This window comes from Botrytis deweyae (assembly GCF_014898535.1).
Source record: "Botrytis deweyae strain B1 chromosome Unknown BDEW_017, whole genome shotgun sequence".
Classification (NCBI taxonomy): Eukaryota; Fungi; Ascomycota; class Leotiomycetes; order Helotiales; family Sclerotiniaceae; genus Botrytis; species Botrytis deweyae.
Genome location: NW_024066224.1, coordinates 560,886 through 577,809, shown reverse-complemented (window position 1 = coordinate 577,809; position 16,924 = coordinate 560,886). Strand labels below are relative to the sequence as shown.

Genomic DNA, 16,924 nt, shown 5'->3' with positions numbered 1-16,924 from the left:
TCAAGAGTTTCTTTATATTCACCTCTAATATTTCTGTATTTCTGTATAGTACAAAGTCGAATTCAGCTCCTTACTGATTCAAGTTCATTTGGTTGTCCTTCGATTGATCAAATTTCATAACCTCTACGCCTCCTATAGACTACCTAGGTATGTGTAATGTAGCACAAGTTCTCTACCATTACCGGTTCAGTGATTCTCATGATACTCTTCTTCCCAAATCAACTAGTAATAACTCCTGAGCGCCGATTTTATTTATTCGCATTAAACCGCTCGTTAGTACAATTTTCTGTCCCATGGCTTTAGTCAGTCCAACTCAAACGACTGGACCAGAATCCCGTCTCCATCCTTTGGCCTTCATATTTCCCTCAATTGCTTTCCAAATATTCTCCACCACTTCCTTATCCCTCCATCTACTAGCTGGACCTGCTTGTGGAGCCCACCTTTCGACTTGCGAAGCCAGAACTCCACTTCCCCATCCCTTAACTGTATCCGGTAGACTCTCTCCTCTGAATCCTACGAACAAGCCTAGAGTGTTCCTGAACAAATCTGTAGGTAGTGGCCATTTATAGTTCTTGAATTGCCAAACTTGACCAGTAGTAAAGACCGCCACGACTCTTGACCAATACTCCGGCTTAAATTGCTCTGGTGTATCAACAATAATGAAACGGATTGGTCGCGCAGGATCTATGGAAGGTATGAAACGCGAAATATGTAGAATTGAAGCCGAGGAACTGGAGGTAGAGCTTGCTGAATCGGGGGGGATGAATGCACCACCTTCGAGGAACGATTTGATATTAGACATGCGAAGAATAGAAGACGCTGATGGAGACAAAAGTATGATAGGATCTGGGCGGCGGACGGGTTTGAGGTTATGAGCGAGTGCTGGGTTGTTTGCTAGATTTTGTGCGGCAGCGTGTGCAGCTTTACGTGAGAGGAATGGAGCTGCAAGTTTGCGGACATGAGAGAAATCCTAAATTCAATAAGTCAGTTCTCAATCTCACAAATCCGAGTTTTTGTGAAGATTAACATATAATAACAAGCACATACCGTAGGTTTAATCCCCCTCAATACACTATTCCTATCTCCCATCCGCCTTTCCCCATTGTAGATCTCTGCCAGCCTAGGATCAACATTCTTTCCCTGCCTACCTCCCATACCACTCGGGACTGGTGCTATTCCTCCAGCCGCCCCAGAAGCAACCTGCGCCGAGGCTGTCGCATTTGACGTATCTGAAGCTAAAGGCTTAATATATTGCGATTCGTCCGACGCGCCCTCCAACCACGTAATAAGATCCAAACGTTCTACGAATGACAAATTTTGGATTTCACCACCAGCGCCGCCCTCTGCCGCCAATTGCGCGCTCAATGTCGTTGATGATGCATTGTATTCTGGGATTGCTAGTTCGCGTTGCTGCCATGCGAAATAGATGCTGCGAAGATTTACAGGTTTGTCCGAGGAAATGAAACGTGTGGCAGTCGTGAATGGAATTGATACTTGGAGGGGTGAAGTAAAGTGGAGGTAGGTTGCTGTTGCCAGACTCAGGTCTACTGAGGATGCTGCATCTTCTGTGGTAGTGGGTATGCAAGGACTTTCTGAGGCTATCGATTGTCGCAGGAGAAGTAAAGGATCTTGATCGGAAGCTGACATGATGATCGATTCGATCGATGTCAAAAGATGGTATTGCCTTGAGTTTTTGTTTTCGGGATTAAAGAAGAAGCAAGATTGCTGGAAGGTGAGCTATTGCAGCTTGTCGCGAGTGAGCCAAAAGAAAATACGGTTGCCGAGCTTGGCCACAGACGAACTGAAATTTCTCGGTTGCTTGAAGTTCACCCTTTTCGTTCTTCGTCAATGATATCACGAAATTTACAAACACAGAAGGCATATGTTGATGGGGATTGATCAATAGTTAATCATAAAATATTTATAACTCTTTGTTCCAAAACCAGTATCAACAAGAAGGAAGTGAAAAAGAATACAGTAGAATTTTGATCAATTTAGTGACTGCAGTGGCTAATCGATATCTGTCATTGGTCTCCAAGCTCCTCTCAAACTCTATCCAGCAACCCATCTCAGAATCGTCCCTTCTCACTCTTGATCTGATATCACTCTTATCTCAATATCAGGTGTTCTACTTTGACTAAAACTAGGCGAGTGACTCTGGGTTCTATTGCGACCATGCATTGGACATACTGCCTGGCCGTTGCTCGGGTGCATAGGATTTGCGGGGCATAGTGGACTGTTAGGTAAATGGTCAGGAACATTAAGTTCAAATGCATGGGCTTTCGAAAAGTGCTGCGATACAGAAGATCTCATGGGTGTTGAAGATCTCGATTTGGAGTGCCTTTCGGATTCTGGTGACCCATGACGACTAGCTGGTGTGAACAGCGTTGGCGTTTTCAACAATTGACGTAAGGTCGAGCGGTTTGTATCACGTCGCTGTCTCGCCGTGCCACTAGAGTGTTTCTCTGGTACCTTTTGCTCGCTCTCGTAAGGAAACATGTTTGAAAGAAAGCCACGCCGTGGGTCTCGCTTGGGGGACCACAGCGGTGTATCGACACGTTGAGCTTCCTAATTTGTGTTGTTAATTTACATTCCGCATTGTCTAGTAAAGTCTAAAAGCTATTGGTTTTGAATGGATGAAATGTATGTGATGACTACTGGGGTCGCAAATCATCCCATCTGGAGATGTTGCTAACAATTACACTTACAGACGGAAGAAAGGTAGGTGCATCAGGTTCCGATATTTCAACTACAGGTGTTAGTATCAAGAATAAAATATTACTCCACGCTGTATCAGTTACCCTTCACGTATGATTTTCCCGCTGCTCCAACATAACGTTGATCGGATCTTGGTGTTCCCATTGGCGTTTTTCCGGCCAATAGATCGCATATGGAGCTAGAGGCTGACATTGAGTTGTCAGATAACCTCCGATGCCATGGAAGGGTTCCAAATCTCCACCGAGGCTTCGATCCCATTGATGCGTTTGAGGATGACGATGTAGCATTTGGCTGCTCTCCGTATGTATCGAAATAGCCAATGGCACCCTCGAGAACCCGTGCAGTTTGAGGGCTAGATGTCGTAACTTGTGAGGACGCAACAGATGGCGTATCAGGCTTCTGGACGGAAATCAGCAAACGATATCAAAAGAAAGGACATCATTGCATACGGCCTTTTTCTTTCTACTGAAGGGTACTGCAAGATGGCGTCTTAAAGGTGTGTTGCGTTTTGTCTTGCCACACAGCCCTTCGGATTCAACCGAAGGAGAATCGTTCCGAGATTGGGTCGGTGATATCGATTGCAAGGTATTCAAAAATCTCTCACTTTTGCTTGAAGATATAGCGGAGTTGATGGACCCCTTGAACGATTGCCCTGAATACTGTTTGACGACTCTGGAAGAGAAGCTACCCCAAAATCTTCGAGAGCCTTTTGGTGATGTGGACCCCTCAGAGTCATTGCTCGTGCTCTCAGCAGCTCTTGAAAAGAAACAGGTTTTGCTACTTCTAAGTCCTTCTGGATTTGTTATACTGAGCCCTGCTGGTAGTTCACGCTCAGCCCAGTATCCTGCTGGAAACCATACCCATTCATAACCTTCACGCGCAGGTCGAGGCGGGTCAATTCCTTGTTGTGGAACAATTGGTCTAGTGTCAAAAAATTTCGGTTCATTCCAATCCGAGTTGCTATGAGATGGACCTTGTACCGGGGTTTGATTAATCGAATCACTGGGAATTGGATCAAAAAGCCTAGTAATGTTCCAGTCTTGAACATCTTTCCTTGGCGACTTTGATTCTGCTTTAGAACCAGGGTTATTTACAATGGTGGTTCCGTGGGGGCTCTCTTCGATTTCTGGTGAATTCCGCTTGGTCCAGAAAGATAAAGGAGATGAATGATTCGGTGAATCTTCGCTTGCCTTCTTTGCCCGCTTTACCACCTTTAAAGTAAAATACGACGAGCCACGGAAACTGGAAGGGGCTGTACAAGAAGAATTTGCAGGAGGGGATGATGACCCATCCGTGCTTTGCTTAAATCGACAGAGACTTGGACGTCTCATGACGCTTTGCGCCATACGATTATTGATATTCAAACTCGGGCATGTGCCATTAAATGATGTATAACGGATATAAAGGATATAGGAACATTTGTAATAGGTTGGACAAACGGGGGAGAAGTAAGGCTGTATTGATTTGCAATGATGCTGAGATCAGCCTCTTAGCAGATGCAAGAATGCAAGTCGTGGATGCTTTTTTTGGGATTAGACTATATCCATCAGCCATCTTTGGCAGGTGCGTCGATACAGTTCATAGTTGCGAGACAATACCCATAAAGTACTCACTGGGTAGGTACCTTCTCCCTTTCAAAACGGTTCAGTTCTGCGTCCCAAGATGAGATCACATAGAAACATACACTAAACACCGAAATTAGGACTTAGCGTCCCCCACAGAGTGTGAGTGAATTCTAAATAATCAAGCATTCAAGAACTACCTGGCACTGGCCATAATTGAATTGGTAAACGACTGCTTTGATTTTGAGACTTTATGAATCAACTCAGCTATCAAAATCTTTATGAACAAGCTATACAGAAGTTGTACATTACCATGCACACATCCATCATCTCTTCTCTCCTCCCATCCCCGCACTCCCATCTCGATATCCTTTCAAAACGCCACCATCCCATCCCATTCCAATCTACCCACTTCCACCCTGCTCAACCTCCTTCGCAACTCTCGCTTCCATTTTTCTCCTTGCCGCTAGAATCATCTCCTCTCTCCTCTTCTGCAAAAGCGCCTGTCTTTCATTTTTATTAGAACTCCAAGCTGCACCCCCTCCTTGCTTCTGTTTTGATTCTCGCTCTTCAGCTTCTCGTTTTTCCGCTTGTTCTTCAGCTAGTTTCGCTTTCAGATTGTATCGTGTTATTAAATCTGGCTGGGTGGGCTTAGAAGATTGAATTGATGTTGAAGAAGCGGCGGCGGGTGCTGGGAGCGGAGGTTGGAAAGATTGAGGAGGCTTGCATGATATTAGCAAATGTATATCAGGTTAAGTGAGAAGAATATATGTAAAATGTAAAGCTTGTCGCAAGATGTTTGAAACAAAGTAAAGGTATAGCAATACTCACAACTTCTAAGCCTCTCCCACTCAATATCCGCTCCGTGGTAGCCACTACATTCCCTCCATTCCGCTGTAAATCCCACATAATACTCCTCCTCGGTACCTGCGGAAACATCTGTTGTATACGCTCTACATCTGCCTCTCGTGCTCGAACATTGCTTGCGCTATTGCGATTCGAACCTGAAGAACCGTTATTGGACCCGGAGAAAAACAGATATCGCACTGCGAACGCTCCGACTAGGATTATGATGAGCAGTTGTGGGATATTGACTGTTTGATCAGACATTGTGAGAATTAGATGCTTTACGCTTCAAATATTAAAAAAAGGGAGAGTTCGAAAGTTCAGAGTATGTCTGCAATGTGCTGAATGGTGGGATGAGTTGCTGGTTGGGGATTTTGAGCTAAGCTGAGCAATAAAGGAAGCTCGAGTGGATCTGCGGAGATATCGATCGTATCGGAGCTGATAGTGGAATAGCTGGTTTTCTTGGCTAAAAATAATTATCTATGGCCAGACAAAATCCAGAGCAAGTTGGTGCTATCTACCTCGATAGAACATTAGAGAGCATCGATGTACATCACAAATTATAAAATGGGTACTCAAATGTAATGTCACAGCAAGTGTGGCTGTAGTTGATTCTCGTCTAAGGTGATGGAATGACCCGAAGTCAGCCCGGGATTATGATCTTGGTACACTCAAAGAAAGAACCATAAAGCATACTTTTTTATCAAAGTAATAATCGAACTTATTCTAATAACTGACATTCCAAGTTTCAAAACCTGTAGGTTCTCTTGTTTACAGCTATCACAACCACTGGATCACTTTTAGCTTCAATGGATTCCATTTCTTGAAATCTTCGCATAAATGTTTGAGATATAAGTATATCAATTCACAATCAACAAGTATTCCAGAGCTTGGAACCGTCCCAATATTTCTCTCTTATTGGATCATATTCTTCCATAAAGTCCCACGGGTATCATACCAATCCACGCCTTAACACCATAAAATCAAGTAGCTGCGACTACGTCCTCAATATCATTCCATTTCCAGAGCTCAACACCCTCCTCGGCTCTGTGAGTCTGTGACCGATGTTGTTCTGCCCCAACAGCTCCGTATCACTTTGCACTGTATAATTTATCCTTCCAACTCAGCATGATAAGTCGGCGGAGGCGGAATCGCTCTATTTCTTATATCTTGTCTCCCTGATTCATCCCTCCTTTCATGCGCAGGATTCGGATTGCTATATACAGACTGGGAAGAGGCACTGCGATAGTGAGCCGTGGCTCCCTGCGTTCCCGGGTTTAGTGGTCGAGATGAATTCCACAGATTGCTTCCGACTGGATTTTGCCACGACGCTACCCTTGTCCTGTTATCATTGCGCATGCTATCAGCAGAGCTTTGGTAAGACACGCGGCCTGTTGAATTTCCTGAGCCCTGATTAGAATCGTTCCAAGATGATGCACTTTCGCGGCGGGCATCTAGGGCTCGAGGATAAGCTGAGGGATCGTATTTGGGATAGATGGGCTTTTCGTTAAACTCGGTTTTCGCTTGATGTTGAGGTGGGCCAACTCGAAGAGCGGGATGTACTTGCGAAGTCTGTAGTTGCGGACTCTGTAAGGTTATTGGCGGGCACGCCTTTGATGTCTGTGAAGCTGGTGTGTTTTGCGCGGCAAATGTAGCGTATTGTGGTGATCTAACTTCAGACTCTGCAGATACACTATCGTTATCATAGTCGCTGATCGGAGAATATGCAGTCGATGGTTGTGATAAGGGCGTTTGTGTTGAAAAGGGTCGTTGTCGCTGTGTAGCGTATTCTGGCGTACTGAGGGTTCTCTCATTCAGTCGAGCATTGCTGATAGACCGATCTAGAAGTTGAGCCTTAACCAGTAGACGGTTTACTAATGCGGAGTGTGATTTCTTGAGAGTTTTCTTGACAAAGCTTGTCATAACAATATTGCATTTCATATCGACATCCTCTCTCAACCATAACCCGTGTAAAGGTACATTAGCTCCCATTTCGACTGGCGCAACTGGTTCTCCGGGTAGCGATCCACCAAGAGTCCACTTTCCTCTGATATTTAATCCCAGAGGCGCATAACAGTGTGTTTGCAATCCATTTTCGAGATCATGAAAGCAGCAGGTATACGAGACCTTTCCGGACATCAGTCCCCCGGGAAGGTATTGTACTCGATCAGTCAAAGAGTACCATAAACAATGATATTCTTCGGCAGTAGCATTTGGTGGAGGTTTGATCGGATGACGTTCTTCCACTAGAGGATTTAAATCTATCATTTCGACATGCGAGCGCAAAGTTTCCATAACTGTCTCTCGTGTGATACCTGCTGGTAACGGCGTCACCGTTGTGAAGACGGTCCTCTTAGACATGATGCGAGATGATGCTTGTAAGTAAAGTTTAATAAGTGGTCGATCAAAAGGAAATAGATGGAAAGGCTCAAGATCAAGATACTGCAGTCGATGAAGGAGTGCAAGGAAAATTAATACGACAGTAACATCTATGAAACTGGAGATCTATAACATGAGACGAACTTATTCAGCTCCGAAAAATGCACCTGGGAAACAAACAAATGTTAAATCATAATACATTTTCTATTCTAGATAGACAGACACCTTATTAGTACCGGTAGGTAGATAGGTTACCCCGCCCCCAACATAAATCTAACGTGAGACGTCTATCTCTCTAAAATAGAGTTACCAATGCGATTTCCGACAAATCATCTTCTCAGCTCCGCACGATGAGTTTTGCGCGCCACCAAAGCACCAAAATGTAATGAATCTTTTTTCTCTTTGGTGATTCAGAGGTGGCTGACGCTTGCTGCGGTTCGGGTAGTGAGATTCCGATGGATGCTTACCTAGATATTTTGGGGAGTGTGTTTGTGTGTACGGCGTAGGGAAAATATATGTATTATGTATGGATGGATATTTGGATTGGATATGATTATTGTTATTCTTATATCTTTTGTACTTGCTGAATTGGGGATCGAACGACTCCTTCGCGTTTGTTTATAACTACCTAGGCTGGAATTGTGATGTGAATACAATATTAAAGACGCAAAATGTGATGGAGAAAGGAAACGAACGTGATATATCAGATTACTAGTCTAGGTTATATGTAGTTCAATAGAACAAGCATTTGCTACATTGAATAAGGTTACTCACATCTATTGAATCCAAGCTAAAATGTAAATGAAGCAGGGCAGGGCAATATATGCAGTGTTTGAATTAGACGCTGGATTTTAGAGGATAGAGTAAGTTAACAAATAAATGATTGGCTTGATATTAGAATTTTGCAGCGGGTGATGAGGACTGGAGGCGCCGTGGGTTTATGAGGTATGTCGGTAAGCGGATTTGAACAATGATAAGGTTAGGCGAAGTTTGTTATTTTGGAATCTTGGAATCTTGGGGGCGCGGCGGTAATGGGATTTATCTATTTATTTTGAAAGAAGTTGGGATATTGGAGTTTCTCTTGTCTGGTTTTGTTCAGTTGAGTATTGTGAGTGGTGTGTTGTTTGGAGGGTAGTTGGGTTGATAGTGATGTATCTATTAGATAGATAATTCAGATAATACTGAAAGATTTATAGCGGCTATTGCTGAGTTGAAGTACTGTAGTTTGGAATGTTAATTACAGTTTAGAATTTCTGAATAATATACTCCTAGCGAATTGAACTTAGTATCTGAAGCACTTCAGAGGGCTATCAAAGCAATCCAACATGAAATTATAAAATGTATTAATATTTATTTTCATTCCTTGACGCTATAGAATCATGATATCATGCTACCAGTATTTTTTTAAAAGATAACTCCATCTCCCTAGAAGGTATATATGCACATGAATCTCCAAATCAACCATGACACCATAGGCGCATAATACATGCAATTATTTTACATTCGAATTCTCTCAGACTACCGTGATCAGTGCCTAGTAATCACAACAATCACAAAGCAGCCATAACCATGGCAGCAGCAGCACCACCAACAACCCATTGTGCCTTGGCGGTAATCATAGACATACCTCCGGTAGAAATAGCAGATCCCGAACCAGATCCTGCGGCAGATCCTGAACCAGATTTCGGAGCGGAGGCGGAGGCACCAGATGCAGAGCCGGTAGTGGTTGCTGGACCAGCGGTGATGGTGACGGGGACAGCGGTAAAAATATCGGCGTACTCGGTGCTACTGATGGTTGTAGTCTCGATGGAGGAAAAGGTTGTTGATGCTGCGGCTTCAAGTTCGGTGTAGCTACAAACTCCAGTAGAACTGCCGGAGAGGACGCAGCCAAGTGTCATTGTACTATTAGGGTAACTGTTAGTCTTGGGTTTCCAAGCATGTGATGTGAATACGTACGCTTCACCGGTTGGGTATGATGAGCCGGAAGCACTGTCCGTGACGGCAAAGTCTTCGGCATCGCCAATTGTGTAGGTATAAGCGATTGTTGAAGGGCCTTGCGTAAAGGTGAAGTTAGGAGGAACACCACAATCGTAGCTGTCATCGTAGTAGGAAGAAGTGGTAGCTGGAGCAGCGGTTTTAGAACCACAGGCAATGGAGTAGGTGGTAGCAGTCGCGTCCTAAATAACCGTTATGGTTAGAAAATCTTTGCTGTTTTGTGATTTACAGATATAACCTACGGAAGCAATCACAGAACCAACGTATGGAGCTTGTTCAGAACTGTTGTAACCATAGTCGAATCCAACAAGGAACAAATCTGTTACAGTAGTTGTCTGAGCAGTAACAACAGTACCCATAAGGGCAGCGGCAAAGGTTGAGATGGCAATGGCGTGCATATTGGCGAAGATTTGATTATAGTCTCGAGAGGAGTCGATTTGGTAGTTTTATTTTATTGGAGATCTGCTGGAAAGTCTGTAGAAGGAATGAAGTTGAAGTTGGATTTGAAGTTGGTGTTGGTGTTGAAGCTGAAGACGAAAGACCGAGTATTTAAATCTACGCCTTACTTATTACTCGCAGCGGCTTTTGCCCTGTCTTGGAGAGTGAAGCTATCTCCTACGCCCCTGTCTTGCTAGGTATTCCTCCACTAATAAGCACAAGACTGATATCTGGGCATCTGATAAACCTCCGATTGGATAAACAAGATTGGATTTAATGGATTGTTCTTGTATGACAGCGGCTACTTCAATGTTTGTCCCCGTTTACTAAGAGGACAACGGCCCTTTGATCCCGTTTAGGAACTACGAAATGTACGATGTAGGGTTTTTACATCGCTTAAAGTCTAGATGGATAGGCATCGGCTAGGGAATGATGGGAGTCATCAGACTTTTGACATACAATTGTCTGATCCGCACAGGGATTCGGAATATTATTTTATTTCATTGAATCCAATCTTGACGAGAAAGATCGATTTACATTTAAGCTTAATGAGTTTTTGGGTTGATTGGACATCTGAAGCTGGAAACCTGCAATGAGAACAAAACAGCTCTTACCTGCGAGATTACTTGACAATCGAAGTGAAATAGAGGAGATGAGTCGATACCGGGAAATGCATGTTTCCCCTTCACTCGTGTGATCCTACCGCACCTCAAAGTCTAGAGACCGACCCAAGAGAGAATGCCAAGAAAAGAAGCCCCTTTAATCATCAAAATGGGGAAGTGGGATCAAGTGGGTCAATTCTTTCGACTATCCCCAATATGCTCAAGCTTCAGGCACCAGATACAAATTTTCACAGAACACACATACCTTGCGGCACCAGCACGGGATTCACGGGAGTCACGGGAAGTGCCACATCGACTTTCCTTTATGTCAAGAAATAACTTGAACAAATCAGAAAACTACACAGCATCATCTTGTATCTTGGTGTCACTTTGACAACAACGACATCATCCACTTGAAGTGTCTCCATCATCGTCGCCATCATTCAATATCGACAACTACACTCCACTCCTCCGTCACCACACCCATTGAGAATTAATCCTGGATGATCTCAACCCCAGTGGGTCAACTCCTCCAAATAATATGGAAGTCTACACGCACATACCTAGACCCAAGAATTTCACTCTGAAAATTTGAGTCTAGCTTTTCAACTGATTAAACCTACTTTCAGGGATTTCAAACTTTATTTGAGGATCAACAACTTTATTTGAAGCTCATCCGAAGAGTTCTATCGCGTCAGGTATATTTACTCACTACTTATAGTATCGTACGATCGCTAGATAGTACATTCTTGGTATGATATTGTGGAATGGTATTTTTATAAATAGCGAAGTGTAGAAAAGATTGAAACTTCAAAGGCATGATCCTGGATTTAAACTGTACAAAGTTGTGCCTCTTGTGGGATTTATTCCAAGAACTCCAGGATTCAAGTATCTCCAATTTTCACGAGCATTAGAGCATACGCGAGCCGCTTTTGGAATGAAGAATACGAATTGGAGCCGTTAAAATCATTCAAGTGCCTCTTGACAATTGGATTCCTTTCCGCGATATTGTCAATTTTGCAAATACCTCGTGTCAGGAGGGAGGGACAAATGCAAGGGAAAATTATTTCTATAGGATTTTCCCAGTTCAAGGTCTTCACACCCCTCCGAGCGCTCATTTGTTGCACATCGCACTTTAGAAAATGGGTCTTCAGCAAGTTTACGAATGTTTTGTTGCATCTCGCACTTTGGAGGCGTCTGTCGATCATACACTTAGCTTCATGTCCCGAGTCATGCAATGCATATGAAATTATGAATTGTTTGTTTGCGGTATGGACAACTCTCGGCCCATTTAACATGCACGGGAAGCGAGAAACCATTTAGTTGAAGCCGTTTGCTTCCTCATTACTCCAACCCTACACTTTGTCTTGAGATTGAAAGAAGGTTTGGAGAATATGGAAAGAATTGTGACTAGCTCAGTTGGCTCTCGCCTTCGGTTCCTTCACTCGCGAATTTTTGTGACATTTTCCTTTCCAATTACGTAGGAATTTGCATCCCTACATCTTCCTGTAGGATATAAGTGCATCTTTCCTCGTATTATTCTCCACCTGCTCGTCTTGTTTCCTTAGCACTGTCATTGGGGTTTTCCCGTCCCTCTTAGCGATCCCTTTCTATGCGTCTATTTGTTTCTGCAAAGCTTTGCTCATTTCTATTCCTTGCACCTTATGTCTTTAGGGTCTTTCATAAAGGCATGTTATCAAGTATACTAAGACCTTCACTTTTACCGTTCGGGGAAATCCAGTGGTGCACAAGTAGAAGTGGTGATGTGAAATGAAAATATATTTCTGTGAAATCTTGGACTGTTTCAAGAATATCTCAGGTATGGGAAGTCTCTCGATCTAATATCTCTCTACGCGCGTGAACTATCAGGCTTCAGCGTAGCACGAAAATGTTCATTCTCATCTATTCAGCAGAAGTCTATGTAGAGAGCCTTGCCTTCCATGTAAGAGGAAAGAAAATGCCTGACAATGCTGTGCCCCAAGAAAGCATGCGGCATATTTGATATAGAATTGAATGCCCAGCATACGATGTGGCGTTTATATATCATAGGGCCGTCGTCTGCAATTGCGACGCGGCTTGATTTAGATCCATGGCTAATGCCTCATGGACCTTACGAAGTCCATTTCCCAACAAACCAGAGCAAATTCTGGCCAGAAACGCTTTCTGCATCAACTCCAGACATGTGTTCCGACTTTTCATACGCCACTACGGAATCAAGATGTCCTTCGGGTGGATTTTCGGAGTTGGAGAGGTGGTCGTTCTGGGGCCTCCACTCAGGACCGGAATTGACGACTGGGAACTTGGTCAATATAAGATTTTATGAACCTTATTCGAGTACCAACCGACAGCTTGCTTCGTCGGTGCTACAAGACTGGAGCTATTCATATACTTCTTTTGTGTAGCTGTTTCCCTATGTAGCTTTACAAGGCCTATGGAACATAATCGCACCCCTCAATCTACGTGGACATCCCGTATCACAGCCTAAGCTTTCATCTCAAGCTGCAGCATCTATCCTCCAGCCCTTTATCCAAGTTAAATGCAATATTTTTGAGTCTGATAGTATCACGACGGCAATTGGAGGCCCGGAAGCAATATAACATTTCCGTTAATTTCTAGTCTCACCAGTCATGATTCGGATATGTATGGTGATATTAATACCATCACGATATCTGGACTTGACTTTGATATTTTCGAAGAAGAGAATAACATCCATATAACCTGGGTTAACTTGCACGACTTTCATAACTCAGCATCCATCGGTGCCGTTCTGAAACTTCCAGACAACGAAAATAGCATAGGGCACAATTATATTGTCCCCTGCGCTGTCGATGCCAGATGGATTTCTGCCGAATTGAGTATTGAGCCTGCAACAAGCCAAATTGTCTTTGGTGATCTCGGGAGTTTAGGAGCTTTCTCTGATTTGGGGGCTTTGATTTCAGACGCCAAAAGAAGTCGATCTCCAGGCTTGGCTTCTTTCGTGAGTGATATGATCAAAATTGACCTTGAATGGGCGCAATTGATGAATCTTGTGACTCCTATCGACCACAAATATTCTTCGAGCGTAGGTATGCGAACCAATAGTACGATTCGTGTGCCAAACGCAACTAGCATCGAAGTTTTACTAGAGCAAAGATTACTTTCTAGTGGGTTGTTTCCGGATATATCAATATTTTTCGATGCTCCAGACCTGACTAACGCATCAACTCTCGAAATGAAGGTTCAAGCCTTCATATCAATATTCCTAAGCATTCTCATAACCGACGCTCTGGTCCAGTATACACAAGGTGATATATCCTTATTGTCTATTAGTTCCGAGACAGACACAAGCACATGCATACTAATGGTCTACGTGTTCGGTTACCATACATTCGAGCTTCCCTGTGACAACCCTCGTACCAGCTCGTGGAAGTTTGATCTTGAGAGACGGGGTTATAGTTACGGCATGAAAAGCTTTACGACTCGATTGGCACTAGCTGCTCTCCTCACACATACTCTCATGGCGCTTATTTTTATAGTGTACCTATGTTTCGTAGGCTGGACGACGAAATCGTGGGGCTCAATTGGAGAATTGGTTGCGCTGGCGCTGATTTCCAGGAGGACGAAAGGATTTCGGGGAACGGATGCTGGGATTAGTCGTGCGGAGACTTGGGCGCAAAATGTAAGGATTGTAGAGGCGGGAGATGGGGGGTTGGAGATGAGATTTGAGGAGGATGGAGGGGGAGGGGGAATCGAGATGGGAAAGAGAGTGCAGGTGGGCAAGAAATATGGATATCAAAAAGCGGCCGTGAAGAATATCAAAAGAAGCAAAACTTCAGCGTCTATGCCTTGAGATTAGACCTGAACTGGGCTTCGGAAGAGCAAGCTATTGAGGACGCAATACCCTATTAGTTGTTGGTTCCAATCACAGAATGTTCTGTGCTGCGATCCTCAGCTCTCAGATCTTCCTCTCGACAGAGATCTTATTATCAGACTATTGATTTCTAAGGTCAACGTCTATCTCCATAAGGAGAGGTCTTACTAGAGGGCTGCTCCGGCAAACCTATTAGGTTTGCGCTCCCTCAAACTGATAATTGTGTACAGACCATCGAAACTGATTTCTTTACTCTGGCCTCCGATTTGAACTTCACTATAATCCGATGTGAAGTTTTTCCTTACGTTGTAGACAAGTTAGTGGGAACAGGTGGAGGATATGTTTGCGAAGAAATAATTCACAGAGAATTCTCACCCTTGCAATAATGCAATCCGTGGATATCGGAGGCTACAGTACAATTTGACTCGAGAGGCTGTGGAGAATGTTCATGCTGTTTCCAAACAACATAATGATTGGTAAGTTCAGAGTCAAGCTTTATTTTCTTACAGAGTCATTTTAATCCTTGGGTCAGCAAATAGACTGGTGTGTGGACGAATACGCAAGCGGTTCTGGGTGTGGGTTATTCGACTTGAATGCAAAGTGTTATCCCGAAGATCAATGAAAATGTTAGTGTTAAAAATAGATGTGAGGTACTGTTTCAATATTTGACATGCTTTTAAATTTTTACAAATAGCAATTATCTTTTGGGTTCGTTCTTCACTGATTCTCACTATTCACATCTCTACATTGTGAGTGGTTTCCTAAGTGATCATTCGTAACATATATGCGGTATTTTTGGTCATGAAGTTCACTTTCACTCTGGCAATTATATCTTGGTATGCTCATCTTCAGCAGTGTCTCGAGGCTGCTATGTTGCTACTGTCCTCTGCATTTAGTCGTGACGATGATTTTGTATCGCAAATTTTGATGAGACTATTTTTAACTGCCCTGAGACTTAATTTTCGTCGTGAGGCAATATAGAGTAAGTCAATACAACAGAGTAAATTCTTCCTCTTGCTGGGAAACATAAACTAGAAGTTATGATTTTGAAGGCAATTGACAGTGACTGAGGTTTCACACTTCTATGAACATTACATGTACGGTACGATCACTTTGTCAAGATCCTACTATTTCCCTCTATACTTACCAGCTCATGTAGTCTTTCCCAATTTCGCTCACCATCAATCTAATAGTCAAGATCACAAGCAGGAAGATACCATAGCGTGACAACCCATCAATCAATCCTGAAAAGGAAAACTCTTCCCCTACCAGACACATGACTGAGCATATGATTCCGAAGCGCTGGCAATCAGCTTTTTCTTCTACGCAAACATTCAGAGAACAATCCGATGATCAAGATCTAACTGGTTCTCTTACAGGTTATGTATCCCACATATAATATCCAAACTCATCACGTTTTGACTGCATCATCTGCAGATCCTTGTCCCTTCAAGTAACTCTCACATACCGTGCAATTCTCTTCGTTGAAGTTCTTATTTCTAAACATCGAAGAATCTACTTAAATTGCAGGGTGGTATTTTCTACCTTCATCTCCATCTTCACCTTCAAACTCGCCTTGAAACACTCACTACAAGCAACACAATAAGAAACCCCAAAGACAACCAGTCCCCAGATATCTAAGCGAGAAAGAACACAATCCCGCATAGAAATTTCGCTACCTTAGACGAAACATTCACTACAACATAAGAACAATTGGATTCATAGGCAGACTAGCGAATCTGCATCAAGCGAAGCGAAGCTGAGGGTGCTGTGATATTGAACTCAAAATAGATAGTAGAGTCCTCTAATAAAAACTAGAAAATTCCAGCACCCTCTCCTCTTCGCTGGATTTCGTATCCATCTATAGGTTAACTATTTTATTTCTCTTCTCTCTTCCCTATTCCATTCTTCCTCTCCTGCTCCATTAACAAGCAAAGAGGATACCGCTCGAATTCTCATAGCAATCTCTTCAAACCGGACTCTCATCTCTCATCTTTCACACGAAAGGCGCCACGTGCAGTTCAAATCTCTCATTCAACCTCACACAACCATCTCGTACCTACCATCTCATCCCACAAAACAGAGCCAGCTCAAATGTCTCTCAACCAAGCAAACAATGGATTTATCTCCCCATACTCCCCCCTCTCCTGGACCACCGGCTACCGCGCCACTCGCCCCTTCTCCCCTCCCCTCCACAATCCCCAATATTCTAACTTCCCAACCACCCGCCCCTTCTTCCCTCACTTCATCCCTCGATCACCCTCCCACCCCCTCCAACCCACCCCCTTCTACCTCACCCAACTACACCTCTCCCGTCCCCCCACAATCCCCAATCCTTTTCCACACCCCTCTCCCTCCGCTCCTCCCTCTTTCTCCCGCACTCTCCTCTCCAAACTCGCGCCCTACTTCCTCCGTTTCCGCACCGCGGCCTTGCTCCTCTGGAGTACCATCTCTTTGGTTATTTTCTATACCCTCGCGATGCTGCGTCCGTATTATCGGGGTTTGGAGACGAGAATGAGAGAGATTGATTGGAT

The 16,924-nt window shown here is 43.7% G+C and overlaps 7 protein-coding genes across 7 annotated transcripts; 2 read left to right on the top strand and 5 right to left on the bottom strand.

Moving 5' to 3' along the window:
- Window positions 1-313: 313 nt before the first annotated feature.
- Window positions 314-1,647, bottom strand: EAE98_007404 (uncharacterized protein; the record flags this gene model as incomplete). Its single annotated transcript, XM_038955027.1, has 2 exons — window positions 314-970; window positions 1,048-1,647. 2 exons carry the CDS (start codon window positions 1,645-1,647, stop codon window positions 314-316), a joined length of 1,257 nt encoding a protein of 418 aa, XP_038808677.1.
- A 438-nt stretch (window positions 1,648-2,085) lies between these two features.
- EAE98_007403 (uncharacterized protein) lies at window positions 2,086-4,049 on the bottom strand (the record flags this gene model as incomplete). The annotated part of the gene is made up of 4 exons (XM_038955026.1): window positions 2,086-2,568; window positions 2,709-2,749; window positions 2,802-3,117; window positions 3,168-4,049. 4 exons carry the CDS (start codon window positions 4,047-4,049, stop codon window positions 2,086-2,088), a joined length of 1,722 nt encoding a protein of 573 aa, XP_038808676.1.
- A 635-nt stretch (window positions 4,050-4,684) lies between these two features.
- Window positions 4,685-5,390, bottom strand: EAE98_007402 (uncharacterized protein; the record flags this gene model as incomplete). Its single annotated transcript, XM_038955025.1, has 2 exons — window positions 4,685-5,002; window positions 5,112-5,390. 2 exons carry the CDS (start codon window positions 5,388-5,390, stop codon window positions 4,685-4,687), a joined length of 597 nt encoding a protein of 198 aa, XP_038808675.1.
- An 846-nt stretch (window positions 5,391-6,236) lies between these two features.
- EAE98_007401 (uncharacterized protein) lies at window positions 6,237-7,487 on the bottom strand (the record flags this gene model as incomplete). The annotated part of the gene is made up of 1 exon (XM_038955024.1): window positions 6,237-7,487. The coding sequence occupies one exon, from the start codon at window positions 7,485-7,487 to the stop codon at window positions 6,237-6,239; it is 1,251 nt and encodes a 416-aa protein (XP_038808674.1).
- A 1,337-nt stretch (window positions 7,488-8,824) lies between these two features.
- EAE98_007400 (uncharacterized protein) lies at window positions 8,825-10,077 on the bottom strand. Its single transcript, XM_038955023.1, has 3 exons — window positions 9,743-10,077; window positions 9,462-9,682; window positions 8,825-9,407 (listed from the first exon to the last, which is right to left on the bottom strand). The coding sequence occupies exons 1-3, from the start codon at window positions 9,896-9,898 to the stop codon at window positions 9,056-9,058; spliced, it is 729 nt and encodes a 242-aa protein (XP_038808673.1). The 5' UTR covers window positions 9,899-10,077; the 3' UTR covers window positions 8,825-9,055.
- A 2,559-nt stretch (window positions 10,078-12,636) lies between these two features.
- On the top strand, window positions 12,637-13,137 carry EAE98_007399 (uncharacterized protein; the record flags this gene model as incomplete). The annotated part of the gene is made up of 2 exons (XM_038955022.1): window positions 12,637-12,900; window positions 12,943-13,137. 2 exons carry the CDS (start codon window positions 12,637-12,639, stop codon window positions 13,135-13,137), a joined length of 459 nt encoding a protein of 152 aa, XP_038808672.1.
- A 41-nt stretch (window positions 13,138-13,178) lies between these two features.
- EAE98_007398 (uncharacterized protein) lies at window positions 13,179-14,369 on the top strand (the record flags this gene model as incomplete). The annotated part of the gene is made up of 1 exon (XM_038955021.1): window positions 13,179-14,369. One exon carries the CDS (start codon window positions 13,179-13,181, stop codon window positions 14,367-14,369), a length of 1,191 nt encoding a protein of 396 aa, XP_038808671.1.
- Window positions 14,370-16,924: the final 2,555 nt, after the last annotated feature.

Coding starts and splice junctions, on each gene's coding strand:
- EAE98_007400 (XM_038955023.1), bottom strand. CDS start 9,898: ATGCACGCCATTGCCATCTCAACCTTTGCCGCTGCCCTTATGGGTACT. Junction 9,683..9,742: donor TTGGTTCTGTGATTGCTTCC/GTAGGTTATATC, acceptor ACGGTTATTTAG/GACGCGACTGCTACCACCTA. Junction 9,408..9,461: donor TCATACCCAACCGGTGAAGC/GTACGTATTCAC, acceptor TTACCCTAATAG/TACAATGACACTTGGCTGCG.